We start from the raw sequence: 19910 nt of genomic DNA, 5'->3' as shown, positions 1-19910 counted from the left end.
TCCACTAGTGATGGTACCTGCCATTTTCCAACAGAATTGGTATGCTTGTAGAAATTATTGAAATCTGCAACTCAAATTATTTTACTGCTTTGAATACATAAAGACGCATCTCAAGACAACAAAATATGATAAATGCCTTATGGACAGTTGCAATTAAGACATTAATGGGGATCAATCAATTTCCATGATAATCTTCTGGCGCCAGCATGAATATTTGCAATAGGACACATAAGATAGAACAGAAATATTGCTTCTCAAACTTTGAAGGCTCCGTCAATGGGTTTGTGGTCACTCTATACAGTTCTCAAAACTAAACCCACTGACAGAACAAACATGCTCAAGTCAATTCATGCAATTACCAATGGTACAGGCCTGAGCTCTAGAAAGGTATGTAAAATTGCCAAGTGCAAAAAAAAAAAAAAAAAAAAAAAAAAACCACCATTTCGGGATCTAATAGGAATAATGACCAAGAGGAGATTACAGATAGTAACAGTATGAGTCTTAGGAATGACGTCACCCCAAACACTAAAAATTATCATACATGTTAAACATATGTACATCAATGCGTTCGCTAAATGGGGGTAGTAGGTCGTAAGATCATTAGCAGTTACTGCATTTGAGTGGGTAGAGGTAGGCCTTAGGTTTAATCTTAAACAAATGGAGCGAAAAGTTTGCTTACAGGAAAGTAGAAAAATAGTTTCACCAGAAGAGACCAGTTCATTGTGGAACCTCAATGCAACAAAGGAGGCAGCACAGGAAGGTACTATGCGATTCTTTAATGGTGAAGTACAGGTTACAACAAATAAGGGTTTTGTAAAATAACTGATGAAGGTTATCATTTACAGCTTGCAAAGAAGTCAATATTTTCAACAATGTTCTGTTTTTGGAAGATAATGATGGGGTAAAATACGAAGAGCAACAAGTAAACCATTGCAAGTGTTAACTATTAAACAATTGCAACAGTTTACAATCTGCTCTTCCTTTTCACTCCTTGCCTTCACTGGACCAAGTTTTAAATTAAAATGATAAATAAATGTAGGCATTGAAAGAGTCAATGTTGGCCAGAAAATTAAATTGAGAAGTATTGAAAAAGTTGGAAAAGTCCTAGAGACAACCATATTCTTCCATCTGTTTGTAACAAAAAAACAAAAACAAAAAACAAACAAACAAACAAACAAATCACCCTGCGTGATACATTAATTCTATGTCAGAACCGGAGGCACAGAGTAGGCCACCTTTTCCTTATTTAGCATTCTCAGCAGCCTTGTAAACAGCAGAATAAAATAAGCAACAGAACGGAACATGATGACTACATATCACTGAGGCATAAGCCATGCTTCGATTTTCTTAATCGAATTAAACATTTTCAGACGCGAAAGAAAGCTAGGATGTGTTATAATCTCCTGTTAACATCTTTCTGTAAAGCCTCATACGAAAAAACCCTCGAACCATCATATCACACATTCAAAACATAACACCTCTCTCATCCACACAGCTAACCCAAGACAATACCCATAATTATTTGTAAGAAATATTGTATCTTCCCTTCACCACTGAGAAAGCAATGAAATTTCAGTGACTATAGTGACCACAGTGGGTAACTTCTAGGGGAGACTATTAGGCCACTGTTCTGCCACAGAAAAACATAGCCGTTTGAAAAAGCAAAAGGAGCTAAGGCATCCAGGGACTCTAGACATATGATTTAAAGGGTCAATAGTTCAACCATGTTTCTGAACGCTAAGAGGTTTCAAAGGGTTTATACATTATATACTTTATAAATCGATATATCCCATCGTATTCTATGACTTTTTGGATCTCAAGTTAGTCAATGTTTTTCGTTATGATGTTCTTTCTTTAATGTCTTTATATACTTTTCTGTTATATTAATCTCAATTCAAAAGTTTTAATTAAAAACAAAGCGTTTAGCCATGTCAATCGAACATGTGTCTCTGGCTGTAATTGAGAGTTTTTTGTTTTCTTAAGCATATACTACCAAGAGGTGTTACTGAAGTGCACTGGGAACAAAGTAGGAACATTGTGGGTAGAAGTTAGTTAAAGTAATTCAAGTAAGCCATACCTGGGCTGAATCGAGTAAAATGTTATGACTGATAGATACTGATTGGGATTAGATTGGAAGATTAATTCAAATAAAAAGAGTATAATGATAACTTAAATGGAAAGCCAAAGTAGCAAGTATGTATTTGAAATTTGCAGCCATCCTGGACTGTTAAAAAAAAAAAAAAAAAAAAAGTTGTGAAAGTGTCGTTCAGTTAATCCTAAGGGTTCATTTAAATTAGGTTGTGTAGAAATTCAGTTATTTAGAATTCAGGCTATGGTGAGGACTATAGATTGGAAACTAAATGTGGATCTTTTCTTGACCATACTTCAGATTATATTTTCCGGGGGGTGGCTTCAGAGGTATCAAGAGAACGGTTTGATTTTACTACATCATTTAAGAAGCACAATTTAAGATCCGAATATTGTTCGTGTTGCAGCCAGCCTCTGGGGCAATTAAGTGTATGTCTTTTCCGAGGTCTACTAAAAACAATCCTTCCAGTTTTAAAAGATTAATTTAAAGCTCGGCGTTTAAAAATAATTTACCTTCTGGTGGAGTGAGAATTTCCTACCTTCAAAAGAATTGCTCTTCTTCATTGAAGCTGCTCTAAAGCCATTTAATATTCTGACATAGTACTCCTCCGTTCCATCATTAAAAAGCAGCACCAAGCCCAATATTTTGAGAAAGGCATAAAAGTAAAGGCTACATAGGTTCTCCCAAATAAATTCAGATTGCACTTATAAAATGAAATTCTTATGCATACTATCACTCTTTCAAACATCAAAAAACCGTAGAAGAAAATAAAGTGCAGCAACAAGTTTTCATAAGTATTGAAAATTCTACACATAGATGAAAACAATGATAAGTCTTACACGGCCTGACTCAAGAAGACAAAACTTGCTATTGTCTAGGTCTAATATTATAATATTTCAGTTGTTGCTAACTTATTCAAAGTTAAGAAAGTAATTCGAAATAGTCACAGTGTATTTATTACATTTCTCCAGAATTCTACAAGTGTAAAAATACGCATGTCTGGCAATTACAAACCATGATTACAACTAACAAACCAATACAATTAATTGTCTAGAAATTGGGACTACTTTAGTGCAAGCCCTTCATTGCCCCACATAGCACTATAGTAATATTCCAATAGAATACAGTACATACATATGATGTACCAGCCAGGAAACTGGGAGGGGGGGATTTGCCCAAAAAGGGGTTTCCTGCATTTGGGAGCCCAATTATGCTTTATGGGTCTGACACAAAAAAGACAAAAACATAACAAGTTGTGGTTGGCAGCACAACAGCTATCAGCGAAAACAAAATCAGTGTTACAAAAAAGTAATAATAGTTAGGGAGAAGCCATGGTAAGACAGAAGACTAGGCAGGGACATTAAGTGATGGAAAAGATAGTAAAATTGAAGAGTTGTGGAGGCAGGTGGGTCTCAATCAGTGCTTGTTAAGCGTAGCTATCCATTTGAACTGGACCCAAAGCTTCAGTGAAAGCCAATGCAGAGGGCAGTACATGGGGTTACATTATCAAACCAAGTGATAAGCCTCGGCATCCGAATAGCTCTGATATTCTCTTGCTGGAGTCTCCAAGATCTACAAACATTGTTATTATACATTACATACAGCGTTGGTCCAGCACACATACAGTAAACCATACAATTTTATATACACATATCAATCATTTGAGTGCAGAATCAATATTCTTTTGATAATTCTTTCTTTATTGGATCTTCATTTAAAAGTCTGTAGCCAAAACATTGTTATTATAGTCTGAACACTCTGAGGTACAAACAAGTGTGAATTACTGAGCGGACACGTTCCACTCACCGTCTGCAAAAATGACAAATGGTCAACTTAACCACTACCACGACTGAACAACACATATTGAAAATATCACCTACCAGCAATCCTGGTAGGCATCTTTGAGTCGGGAAGAACACAAACCAGCCTATTATACTATGCTTTCACAGTAACAGCTTCAATCAGCTACCACATAATGACGGCTTTAGTTACCTCAGAAATAGCCATTTTTCCTTCAACATGGTACCATCAGATACGCAAAGCAACAAGCATGATAATTATGCATCACATGAGCCTGAAAAGAGGACACGCTGGAACATCACAAGAATACCAATATCACATTGCATGCAAGATTTCATTTGCTCCTGGTTGCCTTCCAGAAGACATTGAGCAATGGTGATACCCCATCTAATTGCCATCGGAATCCACTGACCGCTGAGAAGCAAGTGTCAATAGGCGCATGATGGAGCCCATGAACTGATTAATAAAACCTAACCGGGTGATGAGTGAGACAGTGCAACAGATGGACTGACCGCTCTCTCTAAAAAAAAAACTTCACCCCAGAAGGTAAAAACGAATACTGGGTAATAGCTTGCCAGAGGGCTAGAGCTATATTAAGGACAGGGAAACAGCAGCCATAGGGCACCACCACAAATGGCAACAAGAAACCGCCAGGTTGAAACAAATGGTCTTGTTAATTAGACAAAGGGCGCATCAACCTGAAATATATAATTTTATCTTTGGCTCTGAAAAGCCTTGTATCAGAGCATGCTGGCCAGAAGGTCACCAGTAAATTTCAGTTTAAAAAGAGTTTTACTCAATGAAAACAATATTTCAATTTCTGTGAGGAGACAACACCAAAGGATCCAGCTTTTATTTGGTCAAATTCAGTCTACTGGACAGTAACAAGGTGTCCAGGATAGAATCTGTAGTACAAAAATCCACAACAATGCTAAACATACCTTTAACAGTCGACAAGACTGTTACCAATTCGGAACAATTATATACACAAAAAGCTCTGCATTCACTGGTTCTCATCAATCAGAACGGGATGGATAATGCTAGAGATGATGAACCACACTGTAGCATGTAGAATAGTCAAGTGACATAGTGGCTATTCTTGTAGTGGCAAAAACATCCACTGCAAAAACAATCAATTTTGATGTACTTCCTACTGTGATTACCCATCAATGTTTAGTTGTGAATTATGCCATTATTTACTCACAGTTCTGGTTCCATGGTTCAAAGCTTCCTAGTATACTAGGGGCACATTCATAAGAGTACAAGCATGGGCAAAGCACTGCAGTAACATTATAAATGGCTAAAATCTCAATTTCTATCCCCATAAATTCCTAATTTTGAGGGCTACTATATCAAGACAGGATAAATGAATGCACTTATTTAGCAAGCTGCTTAAACGTGACCCAACGTGTATTGAGATCAAATTATGGGTCACGATGAGAGACTATAGACGCAAAGGTCCAATTTGCTGATCAGAGAGTCAGTAAGTCTCACTTTCTCAACTCATAACGTGTGCAAAAGAAAATCATTTGCATGACTAAACACTGGTCGATGAACAAACGTGTTCTTTGGTATAGCGCCTACTGGCCCTCCTGAACTGAATAGGCCTCATATCCCCAATAGAGGCATGTACCCTTGATGAATATGCCTGTATAAAAAATGTGCTCTGGTGTATTAATCATATATGGTACAGTACTGTGACATACCATGTTATATTTTCAAATGTTAATAATAAGATATTTTTTTTAATTCTGTTATTTTATCTCATTTTTCAACTGCCAAGGAAGTCTCATGTGTCTCCGGTACTGCAACAACTTCAATGGCTACTTAGAAGGCAGACTTCACCTCAAGTTGTGCTGCTTAATGCTGAAAGTCTGTCACAACCTGGCTTCTCAATTCCTTAATAATAAAATTAGGAAATATGTGGCAGGATGTGTACGGAGGTCCCTGGCCAAAATCTTCTAGTCACTCCAAAATACAGATGGGCAAGAATAGGACGCAGTTTTTCGGTGATGGCCCCCACACTCTGGAATTCCCTTTCACTGCACTTGCCGTCGGAAAACAACATCATTCAATTCAGAAAGCACTTGAAAACCAGGCTCTTTAAGGACACTTGTAGCGATTAAATCTCAGCCCAGACTTTAGTCACTTGGTATGTCTCCCCTCTTCCAGTTAATAGCGCCATGAAACTGAGGGCAAAGGTGTGGTTTACTAAATGAATATTAACATAACTATTGATTCTATGAGGTCTATATGAGCTAGAGGAAGAACATATGAACAATCGCCCATCTGAGAGCAGGAATTCCAAACATAGGGTACAAATCTGTGCACAAATGTACCCCTCCCCAGGGCAGACAATTTATAGACAGAGGGACAAAACGTGCAAAGTTCATATCATTCAGAGTGTCTTAGAAGTGGTCCACCTGGTCTTCAAGTGGTGTATCTCACTGTGCATTCATTTCTCACTTGCCATTCTTTGTCTAAGTTAATGCAGAGTCAAATAATGATGCAAACTATTTACTAGATAATTTATGTTAAATGTTTTTGTTTTTAAGTGTTTTCCACGTTTAGTGCCATTGCCCAATAGCTATCTTAACTCCAAATCATGTGCGGTAACTTTTAGATCCTCTATCAAAAGCGCTCATGGATGCTGTTGGTTTCTTGCACTAAATTTAAAGATTACCCCATTGCCCTTTTTTGCAACACAAATTAAAATATTTTTAGTAAAAATTGTATGTATTTCAGAGCAGGCACATATAGGACATGGTGATGCTAACACCATTATAAAATGTGTCTTTATATGCTTTGTAACACTATCCAGGTCCAGGAGTGCAAGCGTGATTGAGAGGAGATTGTACAGTAGATGAAAACACATCACCTACATTATATTCCAGATAGGAGCCAGTCACAGATTGTGGGAACGGACCCAAGAAAATAACAAATAAACGGGACGAAGGAGCTTAGAGTGTTCTCAAAATGCAAGACAAGGCAGTGAATCAATAGTTTAGTAATGACCCAAGAAGCAGCTCAAAATAACGTCCAGGAACGGGATACTATAGCACCTCATAGATGTCTAACCATGATGATGTATTTGTAGGTCTCCCTTCTAAAGGATCACATACTAAGTGTGCATCTGGAGCAGCAACGCTTACTCGATATATTCTTATTAAACATTGTGGATCAAAGAGCACGGCCAAAAGCAGAAAGTGGCCATAATATTCGAATACGGTCAAGAAAACTGACAAGCACTCCCCAGTTCCATGCTGTTCCTTTCAAAAACACATCAATAACAAAGATATTTAAACCAGCCTTTAGTTATGTTTAAGCTACAAACCAGGACTGCTGGCAGACTATGAAAACAGGAAAGGATGCACCAATGTAGGCGCTACACAATGTAAAATGAAGTAACATATTAGCACATGGATTAAAACCTACTAATCCTTTCTGGCAGTTTCCTTCTTATAATGGATTACTTTTCTTGTTTGACATTGGAGGATATGCACAAATGCAGGTTGACACGGACATAAGCAAGTAAGCAAAACAGCAGTTCAATCCAACATTGGGGGCGAATAACAGGCCGTGAAAGCGGTTAATATACTGGTACTCTTCAATGCAGAAGGTGGAGCAACATAGGTTTAACTTTATTTAGGCTTCAGTGGTGAGGACATCTTATATGCCAGTCAGCCCTGAAGTGGGGGAGTAGCAGAGTCATCTGACAGGGGAGAAAAGCAAAAGTAGGTGTGAAAGTATAACAAACAGAAAACATAATAGAAATAAAACGAAATGCAAGGCCGTCAGCATCGATATTGCTTGCCAGAAAACTGCGCTTTTGTAGTTTTGTGAGAAAGCCCAAACATGGTTTTATCCCGAAGAATGCTTGGCTGCTACTTCCAGTGGTCAGCCTTTGAAACGTTTATAATGTTCAAGTTTAAACCCGATCAAAGAAAGAGTAAGCTTCCAGCAGACCTCATCTGCCGACAAAAGTTACCCTACAAATTGTCCATTGTGTAACTCTTGAGCAATGATCAGGAAAGAGGCGTGGCCGAGGACGAAGGCAACTAGATGAAGTAGAGAACTATTCCCAATTCCGAAAATCACAAAGCTCACTGCTATGTAAAAAACACATTAAGAAAAAAGAAAAATCGCTTTTTATTAATCTCGAACGTGCAAAATGTCGAGTCGGGATGTCCTCTTCTTCTACTGAGATACCTGTGGAATGTGACACCCCAGACTACACGTGCTACACAAACCTCCCAAGCTATTTCCTTTAAAAAGGCATTTATAGTCTCTGCAAGCAGTATGTACAGTAATTCTTTAAAATAATTAAATTTTAGGATGTACAGTTCTGCACAACTTTGTTAGGAGTAAATAAAAGGATTATTGTGCAGTCCTGCCAGTCAAAAATGAATACGAATTCTCTACTGGAGGAGGAATAAGGAACGCGTCAAGGGAAGTGCAATTTTACCCAGTCATAAAAACTTGGCCTCTCGGAGCAACCTGAAAAAAGCTTGCAAAATAGAATTTTAATCAAACTTAATAGAGTTTAACTAATGCCACACATGACCCCTGCGTGTTCAGCTTTTAATCAGATGAAGCTGTTGTGGTAGCTGGTGTAAGACAGCTCTTAAGTGTTTCGTTATTCACTGCCTACCTCCATGTCACCAGAGCACCAGGTTTTATTCCTTTGCTGTTTTGCGACAGGTCAGTATCATGCGTGTCAATCCAATGAGCTCAATGTAAGCAAAACCCATACTACCACTCCTGGAACGCACTAGGCTATCAAATGATAAACATGTACAGGAAACATGGTGTCCTGGAGAAAAGAGGTTACCCAAGGAGTGGGGCGGGGGAGGAGGACTGATAAAGGTCGCCCAGAGAATTCCTGGTACATGGGAGATGGATCAAGATCTTGGCTGCTTGAAAAAAGACAGCAAATCCAAAAGGATACACCCTCGACAAGGACGGAAGTCAAGTCAAGTGGGCGTTAAGTGAGGTTGGCACCTAGGGTGGTAGTGAAGAATGTTTTAATCAGAGATTCCAAGAGGTTAAGCACCAAGCCTCATAGTTACCAGTGAGAGGCTATGTATGAGAGGCAGAACTTCTGCATGTCTATTATCTTCCTACACAGTGAATGTTCACCGTTTCAGTGATGTACAATCTAGAACCTATCTGCAAAAACAGAACAGATTCTATTAACAAAGTCTATTTATGACCAAGTATTAAAAACCGTAGGCGATTTATAAGCGGCCAGCCAGGTTGTTTAGCGCCAAGACAAGGTATTCGCGCGCTCAATAAATCTCACTAACATAACATTAAGCTATACACACTCATTGGTGTAACAGGCTGACCTTTACTTTCCGAGCAGTGAATATTCATTTGAAAATAAAGAAAGCGATCAGATCACTTTTAGCCTGCAAATATTCTCAACTTAAAAAAAATAATGATAATCAGCCTCGAGTTTAGAGGTTACAAGTCTATAGCCGAATGTGTTGCACCAAGCATTGGTGTGACATGCATTTCATATGAGGTGAGCAGGGCTGTATGATATCTCTGGATGTGCGACGTGCCTTCAAGCCCAGAGTTGTGGCCCAGTCTTGTGGTATGTTTCTAGAAGAGATGTGTTGGACACAGAGCGCAGGGGTGACATGTCTCCATCCTTGTCTGACAGAACAGGTTCTGAAAGGCTCTGCTCCGGCACGTCAGGTCTGTCCGCACAAGAAACAAAGCCGTGTTTACTGTTTTGGTTTCAGGCGGGACGGAGGCAGCGAAAACGAAGACCAAACTGGTGCCCACTAGTCACAGCAAGTGTGTCACGGGCAGCAGCCGCACAGAGAACAAGGACATGAAGGAGGTTTTCTAACTCGCCTTTACAAAAAAGATGCAGCTCTTTTTAGTGCTCACTTTTATGGTCGGCAACGATAATCATTGGTGGCGATAAAGACAATACATGGATTGGGTCACTAGTTACAAGCAAGAACAGCAAGGTCTGACAGACAAAAAAAAACACACACACACTACAAAATCACAACGCCCAAAACCTGTGTACTATGACTATTTAAATAGTCCCACACCAAGAGTTAGTCTCGTGGATACTAAACCGCGTGTTTTCAGTCAACTCTGCATCCTTTCGTCTGCAGCTCAAGGGCGGGCTGAGACCTGCCAGTATTTAACTGGAAGGTTACACCGGTCTCTGCAGCGAGTGTTCAACCTGCCGAGCTGTTTTATTACCCACATATACCAAAGTGCTCAGGGCATTTCAAAGAACTGGAAAACACGCTCCACCATTTTTTTATTTTATTTTTTTAATGGAGGTTACGGACAACGCAGATACAAAAAAAGCAATTAATGGACAGAATGCTGATCAATGTCAAGCATTCACCCCAGTACAGAGATCAGGGCCTAAATCCATCTTTTTTTAGCTCCCCATGCCATTCCCGTTTAAACCCAGCCATATGCAAATCAGTCTTGCTGTTGTTCCCTATGGGAACAGTCCAGCCCGAACTGCAAGGCTAGGTCCTCCCTGCATCCTGGGACTGGTTTCGGGGCATCACCCCTCAACAGCCAGGCTAGCTGGACTCCAGTGGCACGGAGAGCACGGGACCCACGTCTGGGCACCATCATACGTAACAATATTATTACACAGACTGGAATTTGCAACCAGCCTGAAAGCAGAGAATGTCAACATTAGATCCTCAAAACTTTCCAAGAAGGCAACGGGTGTTATACATTCAACAAATGGTTTGATAACCGATTTTTGTTTATTTCCACAATTGGAGAGGTTGATGCGACAGCCAGCAGACAGTATTGTCCGCACCCATAACTGAAATCTGCATGTCCAAGTAACAGCTCTGTCAGTGACTAGCCCAGTGACAGGTGTTAGATTCCAACATGGCAGTCAGAAAGGGTCTCATACACCAACACAGCGCAACGTTTGAAACCTTGTTTACCCACAAACAGACAAGGCCATAGGTCTCATGTCTGCCGACAGAATTAGAGATACTTACGACACCAAGGCAGGATTGGGGGTGGAACGAAGGGGAACAGGCCTTCTATTGACCCTTCTTTGGAATGTCAAGGACTCTAAAACCTTCATATGATGACCCTTTCTGTACAGAAGATTGCCCAAAGTAGAGCAGGAAGAACCAGTACGTCTAAAGCCCTTGTTCCCAAACGAACAACTACATAAATTAGAAGTGAAAGAAAACAACAAAAAAGAAAAGTCACAAGACCAGTGACTGAGAAGGCAAGGAGGTGCTTACAACTCGATTCAGGTGGAGTAATAACTTGATTTTTATGATATACTTATTAGCACATTGCAATTCAGACGTTAGTATGCATTATTTAAGGGCATAGTTTATCAACTACAAAAAGATAAAGTGTTTTAGTTAACCGTACCGCGAATTAAGATGGACATCCTGAGCTGACGTAAGAAGCAAGTGTTAAGGCTCTGAGCCATCTTGCCAATTTTTTTGAATTTGTCCTTCTAGGCAGGGCTATATACCAAGGACAAATTCCAATAGCAACAGCCACTTTGTGTACCTTCAATATTTTCAGATTGAAAATTACCCAAAACTAAGTGGGCAGTCTCATGTGAGAAACCCGGAAGTCTCTTCTACAAATACAAATAAGTTCAATAACTGACACTGTGTCAACCCAATGTCATCTGTGACAAATAGCCCTTGAACTGAGCCATAAGGTAAGCAGCGCCAAGCATTACTCTGGCAGCTCAGACGAAGTCCCCAGCTTCATCTGCATGCCTACATTCTTACCCATATAACCAGTTGCAAAACTGCATGCCTGCAGTCCGGCCCCAGGAAGCCAGTCACGGGCCTGCAAGTCCTCAGTTCTACACAGGTAACAAGATGCAAGACGGATGTACGCAGTCCGGCCCAGGTAACCAGTCAGGAGGCTGCATGCCTACAACATTATCCAGATAACCAGTCGCAAAACTGTATACCTGCAGCCCAACACAGGTAACCAGTCATGAGACCACAAGTCCTCAGTCCAACCCAAGTAACCAGTCAAGAGACCACATGCCTGCAGTCCTACCCAGGTAACCAGTTGCAAGACTGCGTGTCCTCAGTCCGAGCCAGGTAACCAGTCACAAGACTGCATGTCCACAGTCCTAACCAGGTAACCAGTTGTGAGACTGTCGCCAGGTAAAAGGGAAAGGGTAGGACCTTCTAGTACTTAATCTCGCCGTGCCCAATAAAAATGAATGCGTGACCTCATGTAACGTAACTGGTGCTATGTAAAGCGCTGATACCCGATTCGGTTTGGGTCAAGTTCACGCTATATAAAACTCTGCAAAAAAAAAAAAAAGTTCGAAGAGCTTTCTCAATGAACAAGATTCTCACACGAGACCGAGAAAGAGCAATTCAGACAGGATGCAACTATCACCTCTGTACCTGTAAAACAACAGTGTGCACAACAGAGGAAGGAGCGGGCAAGTCACGCCTAGAATGTGTCTTTTAGTAATATATTTATGTATGTTATGACAAAGTAAACAGCATTTGAAGATCTAAAGTTTATTAACATGGCTATAAAATACCTTTTTTTTATTGAGCTGCGGTGTCTTAAAACTACACTGCAAATGAAATCCAGCTTGCAAGCAACTTGTTTCAGATGAAGCAGTATATCTCTGCACAAACACACACCAATAGTTTTCAGCCCCATACCTCCCTAAAACCACGTATACACTGTAAAACTTTACAACGTACAAAAGATCACAATGTAGCAGAGGTCCAAGCTTGTAGAACAGGAATGATAGATATAGTTAGTATCATTCACTGTAAGTTGATAAATACACGCTCAGTGGCCCAGACGTATGACTAATAATCAATCTTTGCTATTTGGTTAAATAAAACTATTAGGAGAATGCCACAACTAATGCAAGGATGCAAATATAACGAGAGCCACAGGACCTGAATGAGGGCAACCTCCTCCGTATGATTAGCTCATTACGCTTTCAGATTGTGTTCTGGATTACACTACCTCTTTCAGTAGCTGGGCGCTTGGCACTGGCAAAGATTGTCATGCTACCACTCCAGCATTGTTAACCTTCCAACGGTGGTGCCGGCGTGGATGTTCAGATAGTTAAACTCCTTGTTATTGGATCTCACTTGGGGAAAGGGATGCCGTAGAGTGCGCCCAGCGAAGCTGCAGTTGCCGACTGATGGAGGCGGGCAGCTAAATATGGCTTTCCTACTAGTTGGCTGGCCGGAATACGATAGATATGAGCTATACAGCGGAAGAAGAGGCCAAGCTCATCTCCACCACCTCATTTGCCCGGATGCAGAGGAGACGACAACGGGCTCCCTCCTATTATTGGAAGACAGCAAGAAAATAGACGGGCTCAATGGTTCCGGGCTCAATGGTTCCGTATGCGCCAAACATACCCTTGTGTGGCCTCCCCACGTCCTCGAGTACACTGACAACAGGCAGGCTAGGTCATTGGGATCAGGAAGGGGTAGTGGCTGTGGGTTCATTGTTCTAAGATGGGGTACTGCTGCCACACTGATTTTGTGCACGCACCTAGGCTGACTGAAGACCTATTTCTTACACTGACCAATAAGGTCAGTTTTGTGAGACCATGTTGGGCATCGTATTGGAGGGAACTAGAGACGCATGCACCACTTGAGGCATTACACACTATGGGGCACAGCAGACACGTAGTATGCTGCCTCTACTGTGAGTTACATACCGATCTCCTGATATTGCTCTCACCTTAAGAGCCAAATGGGATGAGGATCTATCCTGTGAGCTTTCAGACAAGGACAGGGCTACTATATTTACATATCCCACAAGGTCTCACACAACTCAAGGTTCAAATTCATCCAATTCGCCATTCAACATATAGATTACCTAACTCCAGTTAGAGTCAGCCGCATATTACCATTGGCCTCTTACACATGTTTGCGCTACCTTACAGCAGATGCAGATCTCATGCACATGCTATGGTCATGTCCATCACCAACTGCTTACTGTGATGATATTTCCACAGCCTTAACAGCTCTGACTAGCATTACTTCATGGGGCACTCAGCACACCATCTTTTATGCTTGTATCCTAGACCAAAAAACTCCAAAGTATTGTTGCGCTTTATCGATTTGGCCCTTATACTGGCAAAGCGACGAATAACCAGACGCTGGAAATCCAAAATGGATCTACAGGTGGTCCTATGGCGGGAGGAGGTAATCCACTGAGGACAGGCAGAAAGCAGAGCAATATGGTGGGAGGAATACAGAGAGTTGCGCAGAAGACTCATCTCACTCGAATGGGATGACATACTAGAAAGGTTCAAGCTACAAGATGAGACCTTCGATGAGGACTAATAGGCTGGCGGCTCCAGGTAAATATGCAACAGGTATCTTGCCCGCACTAATGTCCTCTCTGAATCAGCTCACACTACTGGTCTAGGTACCTGTGACGACCTTCTACATAACACCGCCTGCCATGCGAATTGACCCCTTCCTACGGAGCACCAGTTACAACCTGGTACTCCGCTAGTATCATACAAACATAGGGGCCGTACACCAGAGCTACCACGCTGGAATCATATTTTCTGATTTCTTGCACTGGGACTCTCGGATGGGCGATTAAACCTGGTTGGGGGAGAAGGGGGGGGGGGGGGGAGAGGAGTTTAAATAGTATAATTCTGTGGCAATGGTTTCAATGGTTTCCTACACAGTAGAATGCTCAATGAACAGGTGATAAAGTACCAGCGTAGTTAAAGAACACGCAGAACCAGTTATTCTTATAACCCTTATATGCACACCATTATAAACAATTAAAATTTAACTATGAAAATTAAGTACCTTTATTTGCACAACACTATTTTTCACTACACTGAGAATAGACAACTTTTAAAACGAGTGCCATTAGATTACCTAACCAACATGTTCCCTATGTGAATATCCTGAAAAATGTGTTGCGTTTCCAAATCGATTTGGAGTACCCTCGTTGAAGATTCTTGCCAAAATTTTAACACTCCATGTTTTCCATACATTAGTTACTTCAAGTTAAAGCCTCGTCTATTTATCAAATCTCGAGCTAATTTATGCCGTATTAGATTACCTAACTCACAGTAGAGGCAGCATACTACGTGTCTGCTGTGCCCCATAGTGTGTAATGCCTCAAGTGGTGCATGCGTCTCTAGTTCCCTCCACAGACTGTGCAACCAACAGTCTGTGTCCTCACGCCTAGCTCAAGATGAAGCGAACACAATCTGGCACTACTTTTCATAGGTGTAAGAAGGTAAAGCAGTAGTTCGTACGTAAGTGAACATAGGACTCACTCATGCTCAAGACACCAGAACATCTGCAATATGACACACATATATATATATATATATATATATATATATTTTTTTTTTTTTTCCCCCGAGAATAAGGCGAATAAGCCAACATTCAAACTATTTGGGTGGAAGAAATGATTTTAAAATCAAACTAAGATGCTTCTCACAAGTAATGTGAATTTGTTCCCCAAAAAGGAGTTGTATCAGTGTATTCTTGCTCTGGTACCACAGAAGAAACGAGGTATAATTGAATTTAGGCTACAAACCCAGGCTTAATTAGCATGTGACACTACTTCACATCTGTGTACTGTGAAAATGATTCACAAGTGGACCAGTCATCTTGCCAGTTTCATAGCATATTTTAAAGGGGGGATACAATTAATAATACAGTTGCTGAGTTTCTACAATAGTGTTAAATACACTGCCCAACACCACCATTACAGTGGCAAGATATTATTACTGTACTGGTGAACGAGTGTCTGGATTATTTCTTCCTAAAAATATCAATAAAACGATTAGACTAAGAACAAAATCTTAACTGCGCACTTTAAGCGTCTGTCACAATGAAAAGTGATGTAACAAGACAAACGCACAAAATGAATTTACATGAAAATCCGAGGATTGGCACGTGAGCCTTATGAATGAAGTACAACAGATATCCGTATGCAGAGATGCGGTATGGTCCAATCACTAGGTTGCCAAGCGTGGATCTGAGCTATAGGAATTCTGAATCTAGCCTAACATCTTGACCTTGAGATGACCTGGGTACCTTACATCACCTTCCTGCATCAGTCAATTTGCGTCTTCGCCAGATAATGGAAAAAGACTAGTTGTATGGACTGCACAAGCACTGATATTTCATATTTTAATGACTACTACTTTTAAGAAGCCCCAGCAAGTTGCATCTTAAAGCAGGCATAAACGGGTCTACACTTACATACACACGGGTAAAATGCTCACTGCAAACAGTCCCTAAACATTTACATCTTCAGCTAAAATTCCCCAACACAGTTCTTTGCTCCCAATGTATATTAGTCTTCTCCACTTTGGGGTGGAAGACTAGACCTTCCCCAAAGCGCCCTGTGCATTGGAATTCAACAAATGCCTTACAAACTTTAGGACTTGTAACATGCCAAGTCCGCCATCGCACTGCTCAATCACTAAAGACCAACTGCAAATCAGACACTATAAGAAAGTAACACTCGTTAAATAAGCTTCGAAACAGCAAGACTCTTTATAAATGTGTTATAATAAACACATGCCAAGTATTTATCAGTAATGGATTATTTTTCTACTTCAATGTTAAATTGTCAATCACATAAACGTGAAGATTGCTATAACGTTCATGCAAGACAAGAATCAATACAAATTTATGGGTGGCAATTTTGGGTGAAACACGTCAATTGAGGAAGTATCAGCAGTGGAATAATAATTAGCAGTTAACATAAGAATATGTACATGTTATCATCAGTAGCAGCAGAACCTACAAAGAATTCTGAAAATATTTAAAACATGCATGCGACGGGTGCATACACCGGCCGCACGATCACAAACTTGTCAGTGATAGGTGCAGGTCAAGGCAGGTATAGCAGGTTAAACTTTAAATCCAAAAGTGAATAATCAACAATGGCAACTAGAGTGGAGTAAGGGCTGGAACATGTGGCTTGCAAGAATCACACACTAACTGCTGTACTTTAATTGGACAAGCAAACGATGTAACACAGCACATAACCCGTCCACAAAATGTAAAAGAGTATTGAAGTATTTTCCCTTGCCTCCCTCTCTACCATTGCTATAACCTGGAAATCAAGAAATTAACAGCCAACTGGCAGGGTTCACTCTGAATCAGAAAAGAAAGCGAGAAGGGATATCCTGAAAGACGAAATGTTGAATGAGATATTTTAAAGTACATTTCAATTTTTATAAACTTAGGAACTATTGTTATGCGAAAAAAGCAGCCAAATTATACATTGAAAGAAGATAGTTGGAAATCCAATCTGAATAGAACACATGCGGTTGGGGTTCTTCCGAAACTTGAGAAAGGAAGTAATAAGACGAGAGAAACGGAAAGATTCGCAAGGATCACTAGGTTCCTGAAAGAAGAAAATGCGATCGGGGAAGGAAATCAATATCTATATTAAAGAGAATAATCTATTCCTGGCTCTAGATGGGGTATAGTTAGGTCCATACAAGCTGTGTGGGGGGTGTCAAGGATGCAGGGTTCTGAAAGGAAGATGGGTGACAGCAAGATCTTACAAACCGGAAATAAAGAGGAGCGCAGGGGTGCTCTTACCGTTCAAAGGAGAGACTCACCCCCGACCTTGAAAACAACTGGGTGGGCCTAATATTGATTCTGACATTGAATGAGGATGCTACACCCAGGGACGCTGGAAGGGTGGGGAGGTGGGTGGGGGCTGTCAAGGTGCTATGGAAGGGTTGTGCTGCTCCCCTTCTGTTTCCCTGGCTGGCTACAACAAGAGCCCCCCAAAGGTCCAGCCCACTGCCTACCAGTAGGGGAACTTCGATGCAACCGGCAGTAATGCACATTCACCGTGGCTCTAACGCCTCCCCTTGCAGCTCAAACTCAATGTTCTTACCCACGATGATGAGGGTGCTCCAAAAGGCCACGGTGATCCCCGAATACAGCATCAGGTGCCCATTCATGGCTGCGGCGGACGGGGAGCGGTGATGGGTGCTGAAGAGGGGGGCCTTCTGGGATCACCCCCGGGGAGGAATGCGACGCTCGCCGGTCGGAGCTGGGTACCAGCCCGTCGTTACAGTGGCAGGGTGATGCCTTCGGCAGGTAGCACACAGAAAAGGGGGCAAGGACTCCAGGCCATCAGCTGATCCCTCCGCCGCCGACTCGTGACGGAAGAACACCACGTGACCCGATCACATTCCGTAGCGCGGCCGTACGTAAAGGAAGTATAGTGTTCTGAAGTACGCTCGTCTGACTAGAGAATCTTTACGTACGTTGTACGTCAATCCTGACCCTAACATGGCCGCCACACAATCACTAGCGCGGCACTTGTGAGTAAAATGGCATCGTTGACTAGCTAAACCTTTCATCTTTAGAAATCGAGAAGGGACTGTAATGGGCGCTTGGTTGCCATCTTGAAGTGGTAGGCGGGCCAACACTGGTATTTATGATAATAAACTCTATTCAAGGGGGAGGTACCCGATTGATGAAGCCAAAAATGCTTTATTTTAGGTGTCTCCTGCCTAAAATTGCCTCTGCTGAAATATAAGCTAATGGGGAAGATAGAGTTACAAAATAATCTCCCACTTCCTGTTTGAAAATGTTAATGTGTATGTTGAATTTATATATGGGATATAGTACCTGCTGCTATATATCCTAAAGATAGTGCAATTCACCAAGGAGTTCCTTGACCATATAGAGGATACACAGTTGCCAAGTTTCCCAGGTCCATGTGTATACCTGCCAAGATTTCCGCTTTTCATTTTTTCAGTGTACTTATGAGTGACATTCAACAACTTTGACACTTTTTCGCGAGCAAAACAAAGCAATGAAGACCAGGGACACATATAAATATCAGAATTTATACCTATTTGTGCAACCAAAAACTCTCACTTTACTGTACCAGTCAGTAGAAAATTAGAAAAAGAAAATCACATAAAGTCCGTATTTTCTTACCTCATTAGTTCATACTACAAACAGCAGGTAAACGTGCTTAAGAACTTCGAGTAATGATACCTGACTGATTCGTAAAATAAAAACTGAAAATTCAAGTTAAAAGTGAATACAAATGGCTTTATGTGTACATAAACACATGTTAATATCCGGTATATTTTTTAAATGCTCGCAATCCTTTCTACCTGGAAAAGTGAGGGCCTGACTGACCTGAGAGGAACCAGCAGCTGCATTCTGGCATTGGGCACCGTAGATGGAAAAGCACTCTATGAGCTAGACGACGGCTGGTGAAGTGCCGTTCTCAAGACTTTCCTTTCTACCTGGGCTGAGAGTCCTGCCCCACACCAAACTGGAGGGGCACCGAAAACTGTGGCAGGGACTAATCAGTGCATCCATTGCAGCAAAGAAAGCCAAACAGTGAGCACAGCTTGAACAGGCTCAGCAGAGTGATGATGATGCGTTATGATAGGTTCAAAATAATTTTAAGCACATACATTGCACATTTTAATATTAGGAAGATTTTGTCTGTTAAGGAAGACAAAATAAGCCTCATTTGAAATGAAATACCAAACTGGACGTTGTAGACTCGGCGAACGGTGCAGCCACGCAATCTTGTATTTCATAAAAACAAACCCCAATTTTGTAACGGTGAATGTAGATCACAACTCTACACCTAACACAGGTGCTGACAGCAGACCACGATTCTGTGCCTAGCCTAGCGCCGAGACACCCAAGGGTAATTGTTCGCGCTCTATAAATGTCAGAAAATAAATAAATAAATAAATGCGCATTCTAGCACGTGTGAAGTTGAACTCGGCAATAGTTTCGAGGCTTCCTTTAGATCAGTTCCCCATAGCAAGCGACAAATAACTTCCAATCTGGCATATGCCTGCGTAGTAAGTTATTAAAGCACAGCTGGTAATGCTCTGGTAACACAGGACGTCATCGCGTAATCGGAAACATCACACAGTTTCTTCCTGCCACATGATCTAGTGACAGGCTGTGTGGAGATGTTTGGAATCGCGCTGTAGCCGAACATCTCTTGCATAGAGCTACGCGAATGGTGATAATGG

General features: G+C 41.2%; 1 protein-coding gene across 1 annotated transcript in view; it reads right to left on the bottom strand.

Annotated features, from left to right (window-relative positions):
- Nucleotides 1-18165, bottom strand: part of ATP6V0B (ATPase H+ transporting V0 subunit b) — a 102020-nt gene extending 83855 nt beyond the window's left edge. The window contains exon 1 of the mRNA XM_078671714.1: nt 17783-18165. Within this exon, the coding sequence (XP_078527840.1) occupies nt 17783-17849 (67 nt within the window). The 5' untranslated portion in view covers nt 17850-18165. The remainder of the gene's footprint in view (nt 1-17782) is intronic.
- Between the last annotated feature and the right edge of the window lie 1745 nt (nt 18166-19910).

Source organism: Lissotriton helveticus, chromosome 1_2, assembly GCF_964261635.1.
Source record: "Lissotriton helveticus chromosome 1_2, aLisHel1.1, whole genome shotgun sequence".
Classification (NCBI taxonomy): Eukaryota; Metazoa; Chordata; class Amphibia; order Caudata; family Salamandridae; genus Lissotriton; species Lissotriton helveticus.
Note: the sequence above shows the minus strand (reverse complement) of the source record. Positions and strands in the feature narration are given on the sequence as shown.